This window comes from Hemiscyllium ocellatum, chromosome 20 (genome assembly GCF_020745735.1).
Source record: "Hemiscyllium ocellatum isolate sHemOce1 chromosome 20, sHemOce1.pat.X.cur, whole genome shotgun sequence".
Classification (NCBI taxonomy): Eukaryota; Metazoa; Chordata; class Chondrichthyes; order Orectolobiformes; family Hemiscylliidae; genus Hemiscyllium; species Hemiscyllium ocellatum.
Genome location: NC_083420.1, coordinates 24781369 through 24802752, shown reverse-complemented (window position 1 = coordinate 24802752; position 21384 = coordinate 24781369). Strand labels below are relative to the sequence as shown.

General features: G+C 41.8%; 1 protein-coding gene across 2 annotated transcripts in view; it reads right to left on the bottom strand.

Annotated features, from left to right (window-relative positions):
- srl (sarcalumenin) overlaps nucleotides 1-17932 on the bottom strand; it is a 62328-nt gene extending 44396 nt beyond the window's left edge. For both annotated transcript variants that reach the window (XM_060840644.1, XM_060840645.1), the window contains exon 1: nucleotides 17875-17932. In XM_060840644.1, coding sequence (XP_060696627.1) covers nucleotides 17875-17932 — 58 coding nt within the window. The remainder of the gene's footprint in view (nucleotides 1-17874) is intronic.
- Between the last annotated feature and the right edge of the window lie 3452 nt (nucleotides 17933-21384).

Here is a 21384-nt window from a genome sequence, read left to right as displayed (position 1 = left end):
TTAACAGTGAGCGCCCCACCCCCACCCCTCCCCACCCATACCTGAGTATATCTGATAGCATCAATGCCACGTACAAACACACATAACTATAAAATTACAACTCCAACAAATTACAGTTAAGTATAATAACATAAAATAGCAAGGGAAGACAACCCTGCTCCCAGAAGCAAAAGTAAAGTAGAGTAAAGTATCCACTTCTCCCCACGGAGTGTGGAAGAGGCAAGCCAACATAAATTGTCTCTTACGATTTATTTAAACGAGTCTAAAAGCTCCTTAGCCTCTTCTGGTGATCTAAAATTATACTCGGATCCTTCGTGGTTAAAGCATAACGTCGCTGGGTAGCGTAAGGTGTATTGAATATTTAAGTTCCTTAGACATTTCTTCACCTCATCAAACGCCTTCCTCCTTCGTGCCAAAGCCGGGGAGAAGTCCTGAAATAACATAATCTTGGATCCTTCATGAATCATAGCTTTAGGATCCTTTCCAAGATTTCTGGAGGCATCCAGGAGTATCTGCCTCTCCCTATAACTCTGCAGCCGGAACAGGACCGGGCGTGGGCGCTGGTTTGGGCCAGATCCGCGTACTGCGACCCGGTAGGCCCACTCCACCCTTACCCGGTCAGTTTCAGCCCCCAGGTTTAAAAGCTGGGGCAGCCATCGCTCCAGAAATACTACTAACTGTCCCTTCTCTTCTTGTTCAGGGAGGCCCAGAAGACGGATATTCTTTCTCGGATTTCTATTATCCAGGTCATCCATGTAGATTTCAAAGGCCCGGACTCTCTGCTCCAGAGCTCGCACCTGTTCTGCAGCTGTTTGTGCTGCAGCCTCAGAGGTCGTGGCCTTTAGCTCCGCCCCCTTCACTCGGCCCTGCAATTCCTCGAGAGCCTCGCTGTACTTTTGTAACTTTTCTTCGAATGCATTCCATCTCTGTCTGGATTCTGCGATGAAATTGACGAGTGTCGTTTCCAGCCTGGCAATCATCTCTTCAAGGCCTGTTTTTACATCAGCTGCAGCCGGAGGAGGAGAGGAGGGTGGGGGAGGGGTCTTTGTTTTCTGAGAGCTGCGGGATCCCTATGGTTTACTCATTATCCACTTAATATTAAACTGCTTAAATATAATAGTAAGCAGCTAATTAAGGTTAGAAAATTTTTTTGGGTGGTTTGGTAAGTGTGGTGGGGGTGAGTAACTCACTTTACCCAGGTTTTGGGAAGAGCACTGTAAACTCAGACTTGCTGAGTCGCCGCCATCTTGGATCTCTCATAGTGGATACTTAATAAGTAGTTATGGATGAGGCATAAGAGAGTATGAGAGGCTGTTGGGTGGGGCACGAATTGGCATTGAAATCAGCTTCATGGGTAATGAGAGGCCATTCAGTTTGTGGGGTGGTGGGAGCAGAATGAGTGGGTAACAAATAGAGCTCTGATAGATTCAAAACCAACTAGGAAAAAAGTCCCAGAGAACTAAAGGTAGGCCTTCCAACCACACCCACCATGGGTCCATGTCTCCATGGCTGCCTACAATTTGATTATGTGGTCAGCGAGGTCAACTACGTTCTGCACCCTGCATTTTGGGTGCTTCTTTCCCCCCCCAGGGAGTCTGACAAGGCAAAATATTTCTCAATTTGAGCTACCCAATTCAGTAGTCCATTCGTTGTCTTTTACAGGGAAAATTAGAAAGTGATCTTTACATCATGAAGGACTCCTGCCCAAAACATCGATTTTCCTGCTCCTCGGATGCTGCCTGACCTGCTGTGCTTTTCTAGCACCAAGCACTCTCGACAAAGTAAAAAACTGTCAACTTTAAAGGGGTATAACCACAAAATAGCCTGGTATTGCAGCACTCATATCTCATTCACTAGTTTATAATGTTGACATACTACCATGTCTATTGGCAGGAGACCATCATTGTGGATTAAGATGTCAGTAACACCACTACCAAATGTTTGTACCCAATTCCAAATTTCTGAGTTAACAAGCTACTTAGTTGGAAATGAAACCTTGTTCAACATGATCAAAAGTGTGGCTTGCAAAATTTAGTGATCTACCTTACAAATAAGTCTAATTAATTTCAAATCAAAGGAAGTTCTCAGCTTTCTTTTGAAAATATTGAAACAAGGTGGTCACAAAGTGACCAAATGGAGGCCAAGAGGCCACTGATGGATGACAGGCTGTTTGCCTCACCTCCAGACACAAACCAAACCCTTCAACGTCATACAGACCTGTGTGGCAGCCTTTTCTCATTCTAAGAAAACATTTTCCCTCTGGAGAACTAGAAACAATTTCAAAAAGCTGACAACACAGCCCACATTTTGGTATTTGTCTTTTCCATGCATTGGCTTTCAACAGTCAGAATTGTTTTGTTTTACCAACGCAGATGAGCATTACCCTTCGTGAGAGAATCTGGGATCAGCAACATCCTCAAGACAGCCAATAATGAAATTCTACTTCCAAGTTTCAAACTAGGTTTCTTTTAATCCTACACTACAGCTAAAGCAGAAGGACGACAATCCCTGAAAATTTGTTAAAAAATTGCTGACACCAAGCTGGATTTCCATGAAAATTATGGAGAAAGTCTCCACTTGGAATTTCAAAAAATTGACTTCATGTGATGAAATGGGTCTTGCCTAGCAGCAGGAAGTGGTGAATCAGCAAGCCTTTATCTACCAACCAGAATTGATTTTCCATTCAGGTCAATTGGACCGGAATTTGTAATCCTCCTTATTTTATACATACACCATGCAAACCCCATTACTAGATTCCAGTCAGTAACTCATTCCCAGATTACTGCTAATCTCTCTGCATTTACCCTTGATTATTTTAAAGTGTATAATCCTGTAATTCACATCAGATTAGCAGTTAATGTGTATGTATATCCTTTCATCAAAACCAGTTTGTGATTCACTCTAGGGATACTACACAAGCATCTCAGTTAGTTTTGTTCCTGAATATCCAATATTTTATATATGGACAACCCAAACCCCTCATATTGATTCTGTAACCTGGTTCAGTGTTCTACATATAAACAGACCTTTGAGTGTATGGGTTTATATGTTGCCATTTCTATTACAATGCACTCCATAAGACCATAAGACATAGGAGTGGAAGTAAGGCTATTCGGCCCATCGAGTCCACTCCGCCATTCAATCATGGCTGATGGACATTTCAACTCCACTTACCAGCGTTCTCCCCGTAGCCCTTAATTCCTTGAGACAACAAGAATCTATCAATCTCTGCCTTGAAGACATTTAGCGTCCCGGCCTCCACTGCACCCTGTGGCAATGAATTCCACAGGCCCACCACTCTCTGGCTGAAGAAATGTCTCCTCATTTCTTTCCGAATTGACCCCCTCTAATTCTAAGGCTGTGTCCACGGGTCCTAGTCTCCTCGCCTAATGGAAACAATTTCTTAGCGTCCACTCAACTTACTGCCTGTTTGAAGAACCAGGGAAGCAGTATTGAAAATCCATAAAACATTCTAGCAGCAGCAATGCAGACTAGGTAGCATGTCCAGATAGATTAGCAGTTAAAATTACATGTTCAGATTATGTCCATTGCAGTTTTACCAGAGGTATAGATCAACTTCCTTTTCACCTGGAGGAATGGTCTACAGATATGAACACTATTAAAAGTGATTTCTAAGCTTTTGTTTTGTGGAGTGATGATCTGTCACTGCTTCAGCAGTCACATGTCCTGCTCATGAATTTTCTTTTCTAGATCATATTCCCTCTATCATTATTCCTATATTCGGGAATTTATTGTTTGTGCTGTTCCAAGGCACCTCATCCAAATTGCCTTTTCTTCACCTGTCTATTAAGATAATTATTCAATCATTGCAGGCGTTTACCCATCCGGTCACATCAAATGTTTATGAGTATTCTTTGTGAGATTGAATGGGACCATCTCACTGATCCAATTATCAAGCTTCAGTTTCCCTTGCAAGGATGTGAGCACAGAGTCAGATGTACAGCATGGAAACAGACCCTTCGATCCAACTTGTCCATGCCAACCAGATATTCCAATCCAATCTAGTCCCACCTGCCAGCACCTGGCCCATATCCCTCCAAACCCTTCCTGTTCACATACCCATCCAATTAAATGTTGCAATTGTACCAGCCTCCACCATAGAGGATGAACTATGCAGGTTCACTGCTCTGAGATATTGGCTTAAATTATTGTATGATATTGAGACAGAGTGCTGTACTGTCAGATATTGTCTTGCAGATGAAAAGTAAAGTGAATGTTTAAAAAAAAGACAGTGGTACTATTATCACCTGAATAACAACATTTGTCCTACAACTAACATTACCAAAAAAATAGCCTTACTGGTCTTTTTACATATTGCTGTTTGTAGAATCTTGCTGGGCACATATTGCTGTCCAAACTTCCTGGAAAATATTAGCAACTACACTTCAGATTGAATAATTGACTATAAGACCGTAAAACATATGAGCAGAAATTAAGCCCATTGATTGTGGAATCATTTGGGTTATCCAGAGGACAAGAATCAGAGCAATATATAAATATGGCATCTTTCTTTTCATGAATTACCCTGGAGGTTTTACCTTCACTACATACATACAGGCCCAACAAGTGATGGGTGATTGGAATGCTTTTGAAATTCAAAGCTGTTTCATCTCATTAAACAGCACTTACACATGTTTCACCGAGTTAATGGAGATGTCATGTACATGTCTCACTAGACTATTTTTCTACGATTCTTGCATAAACCAGCACTTCTCGCAACCAACTTTCTAGAATTCCTTTAGTTGCTATGGCAATTGGTCATGTTTTTATTTGCATAATTTTCTCATTTGGCAAAATTTGCTAGTAGTTGGGTGTTTTCTTTACTTTTCAATTAGTCACAATTAGCAGTTTGTGTTGCATGCTGTATTGCCCTCACCGCTATCTTGTCACTATATTATCAACAAATACTGCTGCACTTTCATTGCTCATGTTACACTTAGTTGTACCTGAAAAGTAATTTCACAAGTCGGCACAGTCAGTCAATCAGTAGGAATTTCTTCCCTCAAAAAAAAAACAGAATTATACAGTCCACTCGTGCATTTGGGTTGGGGGGATTGGCACCTTCCTAAATGCCTACCCCAACTGGTGTCATTTTATGTCGAGTAACCAAAGTTCAATTGTCCCAATTGAGCTGGTTAAATGGACACAAGGGTTATTTTCTTCCCTTTTAAAGACTGGTAGAAGTTCAGAGTAGGCAGAAACCTGGCAAATCACCGTGCTTGGGCATCAGGTGGGAAAGTGTCAGGGTACACCTCCCGCAAGGATCTCTTTGCCATATCAGGTGGCCCGCCCCAACCAGTGCCACTCATTGGGTGCTCCCTTCACCCACCTTCTCGATCAATACCCTCAAACCGTTCTCCCTAGCATTAATCAGAGTCTCATTATTCTTCTATTCTGTGAAACTTTTGGATTTACCTGGTTCTGTACTTTGGGACTCAATTGGGGACTGTGTGCGCGCCTGGCCATTACTGCCACTGGAACTACAGAGCTTTCAGCTAATGAGATTTGTTTGCTGGTTTCCATGGTTGACCCTCAATCTTAGTGAGAAACAAACAGTCCTGTCTGCATCTAATCAAAGCTCCCTGGGACGTTAAAGGATGGCAGAGAGGCTATGATCAACAGGATCATTTCCCTGATGACTGTTTAGGTAATAGAGTGGGAAATCTGGCATCGAAAAAAAAAGGTCTTGCTGATAGGGTTGTGAAATTTTTTAATTTGCTGCCCTAGCAGACTGTGGAGTCTCATTCATCCAGGACTGTTATCTATCATTTTTTTGACCTTGAGGGATTTATAGTATATAGGCATGAAATGGGGCTGAATTAAGATATCAGTCAAGATGTTTTTGATTAATTGGGTGGACTCAAGAGGCAATTTGGCATACATCTACCCCTATTTCTTTTGTTCTTGATTTATGTTAAGGACAAATTAAGAAGAATGGAAATAGTGCTTGAGTTGATGTCACAACTTTAGGAAGTTAATTCCCAATTAACTTGGGTCAAAAGCCCAACATCTACTGTATTACATCAAGATATGGAGGTGCTGGTGTTGGATTGGAGTGGACAAAGTCAGAAGTCACAATGCCAGGTTATGGTCCACTTCACCGAATGAAGATTCTATACTCTGAAAGCTTGTGATTTCAAATATACCTGTTGGAATATAACCTGGTGTCATTTGAACTTCTGACTTTGCATAATATCAAGATCTGAATAAGCCTATTTTCCAGAAAATTGATGCTGTTCTTGGTTTTAGGTCTTGTATAACTTTGAAGCGTGCAACAACTGTCCCTCCTAGCTGCCACCTCAGTCAGAATCAAATGACCCATCCACTTCAAACTAACCTTTTATACAGACTTAAAAGTCTGTATTTTTCCATATCCTGAACATTGGAACTTCCAGACAAGAAAAGATGAACATCCATCTAATTCACCATCTATTATCATGGTAAATGTGATAGCCACAGCATCATTGCATCAACAGACCATTGCAATAATTCTATAAATTAGTTGACAGCAGATTCATACTTGCTACAAGGACAATCTCAGTGATAGAATGATTTTAGGAATCAAACATTACTGTACCTCTTCAGCACATTACACTTACCAAAATTTCTGGCTGTAAGAGCTGCTCCTTTTTTTGAGGTATTTTAAGTGTTGGATGTGATTTCCTTGAATTCCAGGAGCAGCAGTTACTGTTTTATATGCTGTTGCATTGTTTTGGAACTTTTGGAAAAAAAAGTCAAAACAACAGCAGTTTTAAAAGGAAGAAAAGCAGACAAAAGAAGCACATGGTGAGGACAGTGCGAGAGAGGCAGAGAGAACCTGCACAGTTACTGCCTTTGTTGTTTGAATTTGTGTATCGCTGGACAATCGGAGTGCATCTGGGAAAATTAACAAACAGTGAAATTCACAACTAATCTTGGAGGAACTGTTGGGTGAAGTTCACAGCACAGAATCCGATAAATTAATTGTTGTTTTAAGTCTGTCCAAGAGAAAGGCTGCAGTAGTGAGTATAGTGGATTCTTTCTTGATTATATGTTTTTGCAGATGAGTCTTTTGATTAAAAACTTAAAATATAAGCCATAGCTGTTAATTTAACCTGGGGCAGTGCTTGTAGAGGAATAAGATGGTGTTATTTTCTTGGTCTGTAGATTGTGAAGGAGCAAAAGTGGCCTTTGCATGTACTTCTTGTCAGATGTGGGAATTGAGAGAGCTTAAGGGTTACTGTGGATTATATCTGCCATATATGCTGTTGGATGCGAATCTTATCAGATCAAGTGGATCAGTTGGAGAGACAGATAGAAGCAATGAGGAATTTGCAACAGCAACTGTATGTGATGGATGGCAGTTATAGGAAGTGGGGGGGGGGGGGGGTGGGGGGAAGCGGAAAGAGTCTCAGGTAACCATCTATCAGATTGTAACTCCAGGAAGGGTGAGATAGGTCGGCACCCAGGGCAGGAGTCTTTTGTGGATATACCCATTTCAAACAGGTATGCTGTTTTGGAAAATGCAGGGGATGATGGATTCTCAGGGGAACGTAGCACGATCAGCCAGGTTTCTGGTATTGAGACTGGCTCTAATGCAATGAGGGGTATGTCAGCTTCCAAGAGATCAATTGTGTTAGGGGATTCTATAGTCAGAGGTACAGACAGACATTTCTGTAGCCAGCGAAGAAAAAGCAGAATGGTGTGTTGTTTCCCTGGTGCCAGGATCAAGGATGTCTCAAAGAGGGTGCAGAATGTTCTCACGGGAGAGAGAGGCCAGCAGGAGGTCATTATCCACATTGGAACCAATGATATAGGAAGGGAAAGGTGGAGACTCTGAAGGGAGATTACAGAGAGTTAGGCAGAAATTTTAAAAGGAGGTCCTCAAGGGTAGTAATATCTGGATTACTCCCAGTGCTACGAGCTAGTGAGGGCAGAAAGAGGAGAATAGAGCAGATGAATGCATGGCTGAGGAGCTGGTATATGGGAGTAGGATTCACATTTTTGGATCATTGGAATCTCTTTTGGGGTAGAAGTGACCTGTACAAGAAGGACAGAATGCACCTAGATTGGAAGGGGACCATTATACTGGCAGGGAAATTTGGTTAAACTGCTTGGAAGGATTTAAACTAGTGAGGTTGGGGGGGGGGGGGGGGGGCGGGGGGGGGGGATCCAGGGAGATTGTGAGGAAAGAGATCGATCTGAGACTGGTACAGCTGAGAACAGAAGCGAGTCAAACAAACAAACAAACAAACAAACAAACAAACAAACAAACAAAACAAACAAACAAGTCAGGGCAGGCAGAGACAAGGTAGAACTAATAAATTAAAACTATATTTATTTCAATGCAAGGGGCCTAGCAAGGAAGGCAGATGAACTCAGGACATGGTTAGGAATATGGGACTGGGATATCATAGCAATTACAGAAACATGGCTTCTGAACGGGCAGGACTGGCAGCTTAATGTTCCAGGATACAAATGCTACAGGAAGGATAGAAAGGGAGGCAAAAGAGGAAGGGGAGTGCCATTTTTGATGAGGGATAGCATTACAGCTGTGCTGAGGGAGGATATCCCCAGAAATACATCCAGGGATGTTATTTGGGTGGAACTGAGAAATAAGAAAGGGATGATCACCTCATTGGGATGGTATTATAGACCCCCCAATAGTCAGAGGGAAATTGAGAAACAAACTTGTAAGGAGATCTCAGCTATCTGTAAGAATAATAGGGTAGTTATGGTAGGGGATTTTAACTTTCCAAACATCAACTGGGACTGCCATAGTGTTAAAGGTTTAGATAGAGAGAAGTTTGTTAAGTGTGTACAAGACAATTTTCTGATTCAGTATGTGGATGTACTACTAGGGAAAGTGCAAGAACTTTCGAAAGGTGATTGGGGGCAGATGGTCACAGGTAAAAGGACGGCTGAAAATGGGGATCCTTCAGAAATGAGATAATGAGAGTTCAGAGAAAGTATATTCCTGTCAGGGTGAAAGGGAAGGCTGGTAGGTATATGGAATGCTGGATGACGAGAGAAATGGAGGGTTTGGTTAAGAAAAAGAAGGAAGCATATGTCACGTATAGACAGGATAGATCAAGTGAATCCTTAGAAGAGTATAAAGAAAGTAGGAGTATTCAAAAGTTTGGGAGAAAATTTGTAGCTCGGGTGCTCGTTGTTGTGGTTCTGTTCGCCGAGCTGAGAATTTGTGTTGCAGACGTTTCATCCCCTGTCTAGGTGACATCCTCAGTGCTTGGAGCCTCCTGTGAAGCGCTTCTGTGATCTTTCCTCCGGCATTTGTAGTGGTTTGAATCTGCCGCTTCCGGTTGTCCATTCCAGTTGTCCGTTGCAATGGCCGGTATATTGGGTCCAGGTCGATGTACTTATTGATTGAATCTGTGGATGACTGCCATGCCTCTAGGAATTCCCTGGCTGTTCTCGGTTTGGCTTCTCCTATAATAGTAGTGTTATCCCAGTCGCATTCATGTTGCTTGTCATCTGCGTGTGTGGCTACTAAGGATAGCTGGTCGTGTCATTTCGTGGCTAGTTGGTGTTCGTGGATGCAGATCGTTAGCTGTCTTCCTGTTTGTCCTATGTAGTGTTTTGTGCAGTCCTTGCATGGGATTTTGTACACTACGTTGGTTTTGCTCATGCTGGGTATCGGGTCCTTCATTCTGGCGAGTTGTTGTCTGAGAGTTGCTGTTAGTTTGTGTGCTGTTATGAGTCCTAGTGGTCGCAGTAGTCTGGCTGTCAGTTCGGAAATGCTCCTGATGTATGGTAGTGTGGCTAGTCCTTTGGATTGCGGCATGTCCTCGTTCCATTGTCTTTCCCTTAGGCATCTGTTGATGAAATTGTGCGGGTATCCATTTTTGGCAAATACATTGTATAGGTGTTCTTCTTCTGGTATACTGCAGTGTGTTGTGGCCCTTTTGAATAGTGTCTTGACACATCTCTATGCCATTGAACATTCATGCTCTTACCTCTCTTCCCAGTCACTGAAAGCATCATATTTGCTTTCAGGCTATCAAAGATACACTTTTCAATGTCTTTTCCTCCTTCCTTCCCAAACTCCAATTAACCCAAAACTGGATTCCTTTCCAACATTGGATAATACTCCCTGAAGTCTTTGCCTTTGACAGATTGTAATGGTTCCAGTTCCTCTCCATCTCCTAGCCTTTCCTTCCTATGTCATCTTTCATCACGTTCCAGGCCCTGTGACTCTGACAAGCTGCTTTTCCCTCTAACTCTCAACCATACTGCCCTAACCTCCTCCTCCTCCTCCTCCCCCCCCCTCCCCACACCATTAAATCACATTGAAACAGGTAAGAGAAGTGGTGACACAAAAACCTCAGACAAAAATTAAGTCAGATTTCCCTAACTTGTTTGCCAATTTCTCATCTTTTATAGTGCTGCATCTCCTCACATGGTCAAAACCTTAGATGACTTCCCATATGTAAAGGTATTTGATAAATGTAATTGTTGAATAAAATTGACAGCTCCAAACATTAAAGCTGAAAATGTGTTGCTAGAAAAGCGCAGCAGGTCAGGCAGCATCCAAGGAGCAGGAGAATCGACGTTTTGGGCATGAGCCCTTCTTCAGGAATGAGGAAAATGTGCCAAGCAGGCTAAGATAAAAGGTAGGGAGGAGGGACTTGGGGGAGGGGTGTTGGAAAGAGTTTAAGGGGAGGGTGATAGGCCGGAGTGGGGGTGGGGGCAGGGGCGGACGTCAGGAAGAAGATTGCAGGTTAGGAAGGTGGTGCTAAGTTCGAGGGTTGGGACTGAGATAAAGTGGGGGGAGGGGAAACAAAACTGGAGAAATCTGAGTTCATCCCTTGTGGTTGGAGGGTTCCTAGGCAGAAGATGAGGTGCTCTTCCTCCAGCTGTCGTGTTGCTATGGTCTGGCGATGGAGGAGTCCAAGGACCTGCATGTCCTTGGTGGAGTGGGAGGGGGAGTTGAAGTGTTGAGCCACGGGGCGGTTGGGTTGGTTGGTCCGGGTGTCCCAGAGGTGTTCTCTGAAATGTTCTGCAAGTAGGCGGCCTGTCTCCCCAATATAGAGGAGGCCACATCGGGTGCAGCGGATGCAGTAAATGATGTGTGTGGAGGTGCAGGTAAACCTTGTTTAGTCAGATTTGTCACATTATCTTGTTATTTTTCCATGATTTTATTCAATAGGTTAGATACAGTGAAACTATCTCTTCAGCTGAATTAATATGTCTGTATTTCAACCTGAAGATATACCTTAGAGTTCAGATTCATAAGCCTACAGTGAGTAGAATAGTGCAGTCCAAGCATGTACAATTCAAACAAGAAAATTTGGTAATAACATACAAGTACAACACTGCAACAGGACTACATTTCAAGAAGACTTTGAGCAGAAAATCTAGGCTGACACTCCAGCATGTACTGATAGAGATGTCATCTTTTAGATAAGACATTGAACCAAGATTCCATCTGCCCTGTCAGGTGGCTGTAAAATATTTAATAGCACTATTTCAAAGAAAAGATGTTTTCCCTGGTGTACTACGCCAATTACAATCACTTCAAACAATACTTCAAGCCATAGTACTGTATGTGATTTACTGTGTGCAAATTGGCTACAGTGTTTCATTAGCTTTTACATACTCTAGGTGGTTTAAGGCTTTTAAGGGTGCTATAGAAATACAAGTCATTCTTTCTCCTTACACAAGACTGGGCTGCCTGAGGTTTGACAACTGGCTTTTCTATCTTTGGGTTGGATTTTGCTAACCTATTCAGTGATGCTATAGATTTTGTAGAAATAAATCACTGACAGGCTATTCAGATCAACCAAACCAGCACCTCAATTGCAGCTCTCAAATTCAAATCTCCTTTTTCTGTGTTTTCCCCAGAATTAATTCAATGCTTTGGAGGAGATCTTTGATACATACTGACAAAGTCCTGGACGCTCAACAATTCTGGTACATCTCTGGGGATCCCATACAAACACTTAACATTTCTGTGGAACCAATTCAAAAGACTGACACCCTCTTGTGGACACCAAGCAATACTGCCTCACAGCTGCTACTACTTACTAATATTGTCAGGCTCCAATGACAGTTATCCTGTGAATATTGACCAATTCCTTGGGAACTAATCCAAGTATTGGCATATTTCTGGGAATCCATTCAAATATTGGCAACCTCTTGGGAATCCTTCATCAATATTGGCAGATTCTTTGGGACAGCATCAATTTAGCCCCACCCTTCATGCCACCCTGGCATACTCCCAATGGCCATCAATTAATATTGACATTCTTTGGGAACTCATTCAAACAAATATTTGCACATTCTTGGCACTCTTGATACTAACATTGGCACAATTCTGGAAGCATGTGTCCTAACCTCAAATGTTTGAAAAAAGCCTGAACGAAAAACAAAGGTTACGGGAAAAGGCAGGAAAGTGAATCTGAGAAATGTCAGATAAGCCATGATCCTGTTGAATAGCAGAGCAGGCTCAAGGGGCTAAACAGCCTATTCCTGTTCCTATTTTCTATGGTCAAGTACCCAAACAATATCCCTGGTCAAGTAGGAGGTACTGTACACCAGAGCTTAAAGGATCCAACTCCAGCCTAAAGGTGGCCAATTAGTGACTACATTTAAAACATTATTTATATTTTAACTCTTTTATGGGGTGTGGGCTTCAATGGAAAGCCTGACATTTTTTGGTAGTTGCTAAGTAATTTCAGCCAACAATTAAGTGTCAAATAAATTGCTGTGGATCTTCTGTTACATGCAAGTCAGATTTCCTTCCCTAAAGAGCATTCATGAACCAGATGGGTTTCAGTGATAGTTTCATGGTCACCATTATTAGCTTTCAGTAGCGAATTTTATTTGTTCAATTTACACTAACGGCCAGAGTGTGATTGGAATCCCTAACTGCAGAGGCATTCAGTTGAAAGCATATCTGCATTCTAATCCAGTGACATTACCACTAGAGCAGCAACACAACTGTTTGCAGTCCAGATTGAGAACTTTCCAGCATACTCTACCTGTTGCAGCATCATCATTAATTGGGGCTTCAAGAGCTTTGTTTATGGTAACTCATAACTATCTAGTGCCCATTCCCTTACTATTGTTGTACTTGTTCAAGCTTACTATTGGCTGCTTCATAATTTATTTGTAAGTGCACACCAAAAACTATACTACATATTGAGCTTAGAGAAAGTGAGGACTGCAGATGCTGGCGATCAGAGTCGAGAGTGTGGTGCTGGAAAAGCACAGCAGGTCAGGCAGTATCCAAGGAGCAGGAGAATCAATATTTCAGGCATGAGCCCTTCCCGATGAAGGGTTTTTGCCCGAAACATCGATTCCAGCATCACTCTCGACTACAAACTGAGCTGTTCTAGTCTACATTTTATCTAAATAGATACAGAGGCACTGGTATGTAACAAAATAAATTTATGAGGATATAACCAGAAGTTAGAGGTTACAAATCTCAGGAAGACTGAACAGTCTGGGGTTCTTTTCTTCATGACCTGATAAGTCTTTAAAATTATAAAGGTGTATTAATTTAAAGACGATGTCTCCATTTGTGGACAGGAATGCAAAACTAGAGGTCATAAATAATGTACTAATAAATCTAGTAGAATTGGAAGAGAAATTTCTTTACCCAGAAAATGGAGAGAATGTGGAATTCATTATCACATGGTGCAGTTTAGGGTATTAGCAGTTTTCAGGAAAGTTAGGTGAATATATGAAGAAAAAAAAAATCACTGGAAGGATGTAATTGGTAAAATTAGATTAGCTAGGGTGGAAAGAGGCTCAAATACCAGCCTGGACAAGAGTTTAATAACCTGTTCCTGTGGTATGCTATGTACAGTATACATTTATATATCCAGAAGTGCTCTTATACACATAAAAACATTTTTCTCCCTCCATCAGCAAATCACCTACGGGTTTTTTTCCATCTGCTAACCACCACCCGTAAATCACCCGTATTTCCCATTGAATAGTTTTTCATGTTTTTTTTAAAATCAACCTGTTCAGAGATGTTCTTACACACTTCTGGAGCAGGTGGAACCCAAACTTGGCTTCCAGAGGCAGGAACACTACTACTGTGCTACAAGAGCTTAGCTTTCAATGTAGAATGGATCAGCCCATTCAGAAATATTACTATGCATCTCCAGTGAGAGGTGGAACTTGAATTGGGGTTTCCTGACTCAGAGGTAGGGACACTACACAGCCACAAGAGCACCTGGCTTTCTATGTATAAAGAAACTCCAATATTGAAACAGGTGATCAACCACAAGCACCGGTTACCCAGAATTCTGGGGAATGCAATTAAATATATATAGAGATCTACACCAACTAAATTTAGCAACAGCTCCTGAAACATTAAGAACCTTGACCAAAACATACTGAGATTGTTAGTTTTACTCAGACTTCAGTAACACACAGCAAAAAATGTAGATCTTGTTTTATAAATTATGATGCTTCATTTATAAGTAACTATGTTCCTTCTTCATTTTATAATTGTTTCCTTCCTATTCTCTCATCAAAATATGACTCAGCTTTGAGATTAGAAATCCATGTTGCGTTTTGGCTGTGAATCATCTCACCACTCATAATTCATCCTTGCTTGCTTCAATCCTCATCTTTATACTACCTGATTCATCTTGCATCCCACACAAGCGTCTTGCCTTTCATGCATCTCCTGTGTCCAATCATGTCTTTCCTGTAGTTTGTCCCTACAGTCCTCACCACTTCAATTCTTTTCCCTCATCTCTGCTTTATATCCATTTAACTCACACCTGATTCTTCACCTCTCCAGTTTCTTATCATTTCAGTCACCCTTTCTATAGTTCTTCATCGCTAATCTCTTGCCCTGCCAGGTCCTCACTTGGCATAAAGCCACATTTCATGCATTAACTAACAGAGAATCTTCAAGGGAATTCAATATTAGAAGCATATTCACAACTGAAACTCATTCTGTTCTAACATCCTCAGATACATAAGCATGAGCAGGAGCTGTGTACATAAATATTTTAAACAATTCCTGCATAGCAGTAATAAGAATAAGGCAACACCATTAACAAACTGTTTGCAGGTTGAGGGTTTGGCCTGTAAATAGGTCAGTTCACTAGTATTTAGAGGTACTTGTACAACTTGGCATCAAGTGTCAAATGATTGACAGACAGTAACATAAGATTACAAAATGACAAAAAAGGAGCTGACCTTTGACTCTACTGTGACATAAACATGATTAAGTTACATGTGACACGAAGCGATGATCTGGGGATGCTGCAAAGCCATTAATTCATTGCAGCATGAACTAGGGCTCTACTGAGACCAGTGTTGAAAATTGGTGTCCCTTCATGGTATATTGCCAAGATGCAGTTGGAAATAGAAACAAAAAATGGAGCAAGGGAAATGGGATCTGTGGACACTGTTTAATTGTGTTTTTCTGTAGTTCCCCAATATTCCAATCGTAGTGCAAACATTTTGCCCTTGGTTAATACGATGAGTCAACAAAAATCTGTTGACCACTTGACTCTTCAATGGTTAACAGGCAGAAACTAGCTGGATGAAACAACCAAGGGCTTCAACACCATCCAGAACAGAACAAGTCACTCGACAGGCGCTCTAGCTTCTGGACTTAATGTCCAAGCTTTCCATCACCGTAGCTGCAAGTAGAAGGATCTCCATAATGTATTACAGCAACACTCAAAAAAATTACTTCAATGACAACTCTCTTCCCTGCAACCTCTACTATTGAGAAGGATAAGAGTTGCAATACTGTTGGGATGTTATGTCTTTCAAGTTGCTAACTTCGAAATATATTATTCTTCCTTTATGGTGCTGGGATGATATTGTGGATTTCCTGATGCAGCATTGTTTTAGGAGGACTTCCATTGAATGGACTGGGGAGGTCCAACACTGCCCACTCAAGGGAAACTAACAATGGACAACTATTGAAACCTTATCCATGTTGTGCATATTCAGGAAAATTCATTAATTTCAGTTGCAGTCTGTACAGTTGAGTACTTTGCAAACTAAGCCCAGATCTCCCCCTGCTGGCTGCATATTAGAAAGTCATGGATCTATGGGTTGGGGAATGGGGAAGAAAGTTGGAATTCAAGCTTAAGTCTGAGGAAATCTTCTGGAAAGCCCCCACTCAAAATCAGATTGTCTGTCCATGAACTAACAGCAGAATCCAATCTCAATATGTTTTTGGTGACCGCAGTCGATTTTATCTCCTAGTTAATTGCACTTATTTTACCTGTTTATGTAATCTTTCTTTCATGCCTACATAATTTCTGTCAATTGTATGTTTGTTCTCTTTGTATCAACAATACTGAATTTCAGAGTATTTCTTTGTGTGAAGCAGTATAAGATATTTTGATGAGGTAACACACATATTAGTAGAATTAATAGAAAGTATTGGATCCAAACTTTTATAACAGGTTCCTTAACCTTCCATTTCAGTCAGTCATTCATTCAGTTAGCTATAGATTGAAGACTGTTCTGTGCTGTAAATCTATATAATTAAAAATATTTAATCATTTATCAATCTTAAAGGGTCAAGTGTGAGGTGGCAATGAATTATCAGGTCAGTCTCTGGTTCAAAGTGGTGGATATAGCACCTCTGAATGAATCATACTCAGGCCCCCTCATTGCACTACTTGGAAGAGGAGATAAATTCACCCCATGTCCTCGCCACATTTACTAATCATCAACATCAATAAAACAGATTATTGCTCATTATTACATGCTGTTTGTGGGAACTTGCTGTGTGCAAATTGCTTTCAACACTTCCTACATTACAACAGTGACTAGATTTCAAACATACTTCAACAGTAGTGAAAGTTGTTAAATATAATGCTTTTAATGAATTCAATCTAAATGCAAATTCTTCCCTCCTACAAACTGGATATATTGTATGCCAGTCTGTGGTGTCATCTGGTGGAACCAGGCAATTGAATGAAGCAGGTGCTGGGGATTTGGGAATTCTAATACCAACCCAAATCCAACAAACTGCCAACACAATCTCAGACAGAGGAAAAGGGAAACAGCTAAAAACTGGAATTCCTAACAGAACAGAGTCCCACACTCACCAAACCTGGTGAAGGGTGTCAGTGTCTCAACAAGTTGAGGGGCACACTAGATTCTGTTGTTCAAAACATTTCAATTCTTTTGAAACTTAAAAGATGTCCTTAAATGGTCAGGAAGATAGGATGAATCTGTGTGACAGCGCACGGAGCCAGCAACTGCCGCTGGCTGGGTGAGGCGATCGGCTAGGGCTGGTGTCCAGTTACAAAGCCATTTCCATACTTAGTTCCTTTACACTAACCCAGAATACTCGGACATGAGCAACAGCAGACTCGCTAGATCAAATTAACCCAAGGGCGCACAAGGGTAACTAGAACAGTTCCCTCCCCCACCCCACACAAAAAACACTTTTATATTAATCGCAAGAAAATAGTAAAAATAACCCTTTTAAATTCCACTCAGTATGTTCAAGAGGAACAGTCGCCCTATTCAGTCTTACGCGTTCTACCCTAACAAACTCTCCTCACATTTTGCAGCTGGGCACTATTTGTTTAAGTAGAAGGGATGGTCACAAAAAACGTTTTTAATTCCCAAACCCTCAAACTCAGCCTCCAGTGCCGAGATGAGCTTTAAATTTAAGAACTCGCCTCCCTAAATGTATCTTTTTACAGAATCAGTTGCTTGGAGGTTAAACATTCCAGTTGCTGTTCGTGCCACTGCTGAGTAGCCTCAATCCAGACTCTTCATTGAAGCAAATTTTAAAGTTTCCAGTTCACAAATACTATGACATCGAGGCACAATGCAAAAAAACAAAATAAAAGAAGCAAGGTTGGGGAATGCTGTCAACCTACGAATGAGTTAAAAAGGACTTACCTGGCGTCACGAAGACGAGCAGAGAGAGGAAGATACTCAATGAGACCAGTCCCTTCATTTTGACTGTCAGGAACAACCTGTCAGCGAGCAGTAATATATAGGGGAGAAGGTTGGAGGTCAGAGGGTGCCCTTAAAAGGCGGAATCAAAGGTCAAGAGTCTATCATGACAATTATCATTCAGTAGGAGATCCATTGACCAAGATCAGGTGTTTGTTCTGTTTTTGAACTGTGTTTAATCCAACATTGGTAGATTTGATTGTGAAAGTTTAATGTTATATTTATCCTTTATACCCTTAAGCTTCAGTTACCCAAACTCTGAAATGATACCTCCATCTGAGTGTGCAATGTCATCTATCTTCAATGTTATTTTAAATAGCTTTAAAGCAGTGAACCCGCGAGCAGCTAAGAATGAGAAATACATTAGTGAAATATCACATATGCAATCTGATTTTGCATGTATGAAATATTTTAGTATTATTTTGAAAAACAAAATATTTGTGACCTTGTGATATTTTGCTTTCTTGGAGTTGTACAACGCAGAAACAGACCTCTTGGTCCAACTTGTCCATGGTGACCAGATATTCTAAATTAATCTAGTCTCATTTGCCAGCATTTGGCCCATATTCCTCTAATCTAATCTAAACCCTTCCTATTCATATACCTATCCAAATGCCTTTTAAAATGTTGTATTCCACCCACCTCCACCACTTCCTCTGGCAGTTCACTTCCATATACACACCACCCTTTGCGTGAAAACTTTTCCCCTTTGGTCCCTTCTATATCTTTCCCCTCTCATCCTAAACCTATGCCCTCTAGTTCTAGACTCCCCCACCCCACAGAAAAGACTTTGTCTTTATCCTATCCATGCCCCTCATGATTTTATAAACCTCTGTAAGGTCACTCCTCAGCCTCCGACGCTCCAGGGACAACAGCCCCAGCCTATTCAATCTCTTCCTATAGCTCAAGTCCTCCAACCCTGGCAACATCCTTGTAAATCTTATCTGAACGCTTTCAAGGTTCACAACATCCTTCCGATAGGAAGGAGACCAGAATTGCACACAATATTCTAACAGTGGCCTAACCAATGTCCTGTACAGCAGCAACATGACCTCTCAACTCATTACTCTGACCAATAAAGGAAAGCATACCAAACACCTTCTTCACTGTCCTATCTACCTTCAACTCCACTTTCAAGGAGCATCTTTACTATAGCGGGAAGACCAGAATTGAACACAGTATTCTAAAAGTGACCTAACCAGTGTCCTGTATAGTCACAACATGACATCCCAATTCCTATACTCAACGCACTGACCAATGAAGGCAAACATAGCAAAAGCCTTTTTCACCACCCTGTCTACCTGCAACACCACTTTCAAGGAACTATGAACCTGCACTCTAAGGTCTCTTTGATCCACAGTACTCCCCAGGATCTTACCATTTAGTGTATTAGTATTAGGAGACCGCCCTGTGGCTGACCACTTCAACTCCCCCTCCCGCTCTGCCAAAGACATGCAAGTCCTAGGCCTCCCCCGCCAAACTCTAGCCACCCACCGCCTGGAAGAAGAACACCTCATCTGCCACCTTGGAACTCTCCAACCACATGGGATCAATGTGGATTTCACCAGTTTCCTAATCTGCCTTCCCCCCCCACCTTATCCCAGATCTAACCCTCCAACTCGGCACCGCCCTCAACTGTTCTACCTGTCCATCTTCCTTCCCATCTATCCACTCCACTCCGCACTCTGACCTATCATCCTCACCCCCCACCTTCATCTACCTATCGCTTCCCAGCTACCTTCCCCTCATCCCTCACTTCCTCCAATTTATCTGTCACTCCCTTGGGCACCCCCCCCCCCACCCCACATTCCTGATGAAGAGCTTGTGCTCAAAAAGTCGACTCTCCTGCTCTTCGGATGCTGCCTGACCGGCTATGTTTTTCCAGCGCCACACCTTTTGACTCTGATCTCCAGCATCTGCCATCCTCACTTTCTCTCTCTTTATTTCTAGTTCCGTAACTAAGATTTCATACCCAGATATTTTGTACCTAAGAATAGTGTCATGTGTGGCAACATTATGCACTCTTTCGCTGGATTCTTGTACCCTGTACTTCAGTACACATGACAATAAAATCTAAATGTAAATTTAATCTAAATGTAACCATACTTCCTATATTCACATCCAACTATTTACATAAATGACAAAAAGCAATGGACTCAGCACCGATCCTTGTGGCACACCGCTGGTCACAGGCCTCTTACCTGAAAGCAACCCTCCACCACTAACTTCTATTTTCCTGTATTCCCGGTGATCTAACCTTGCTAACCAGTCTGGTGTCTTTTCCATCTGTCACTGTATAACAGGGCTTAATCTGCAACATAGATCCTGAGATAAGCAGGATCTGTGTCTAACTGCTGTCCACTTTACTGGGCTAATTGTCAGCTCCTCTTTCTCTCCTTCCATCTTCCATTCTTTCTCTATTGCCCAGTCTTTGTTTTTATCACTCTGTGGAGTACTATATCTATGTCTTCCTCTCTCTTTCACTAACTCCCTGTTTCTCTCTGTCTTTAATCAGAAGTTCCAAAGGCTTAAAGATTATTCAGGGTGATGAGTTACCAAGTGGAATTAAATGGGGATAGGGTTGGATGGTGCTAGGTTTTTTATACATGGAATAATATGCGTTCAGAATTGAGTTAAAGAAACAATCAAATCATAGCGACGACTCACAAGAAAAAGATAGATCCTTAGAGATGAGCACGAAAGCTGAGAATTGTTCCTAGTCTGTTTACTGGCCTGTGCTGAGTTAATTAATTTTATTCAGGATTATGATTGATAGAATTTGTGTTGCATGCACTAGACTCAGCACAGGACAAGAAAATCAGTCAGAGTTGTTGCCCAGTGACCATTGGAAAATGGGCATTGTGGACTGAACATTGCATACATGTGATGCCACCTGTGGTAAGAGTCCATCATCAATGGCTGGTATCAGACCGTGAGATGAAGAAAAACCAACCAGCAGTTGTAACCTGGGAGCAGCCTTGACATGTTTTGCCTGCCTGAGCTGCTGGTTTTGACGGAGTGTGCTGTAACTAGTCAGTTGGGGTTGGAGGGGAGTGGAGCTGTCCTCCTGGTGCTAACATGGCTCAGACGTTCCAGTGTAGCCTCAGGGGATTAATCTTCCTCTGCAGTTACTAACATGCAAGGAAGGGACTGTCTTTCAATTGAACAGGGACACCTGCTGCTGCTGCTGAAAATGGCAGAGAGTAGTGCCAGAGGGGATTAGCACCATATAAATAGCAGTGGATGCCATTATTCATCACACCCACGTCACAGGATTGCCATTTCAAAATCTACCCCCCTCTGGTACTCTCTGACCAATCATATGCTGCCACAGCAAAGAAAAGGAGTCACGTGACCTGCCGCCTGCCACTCAGCAACAGTCTGTGCTGATTCTGTTGGCTAACAAAAACAGCTAGATTTTTAATTCCATGCATTTACTTTCTTTTTGTTTTC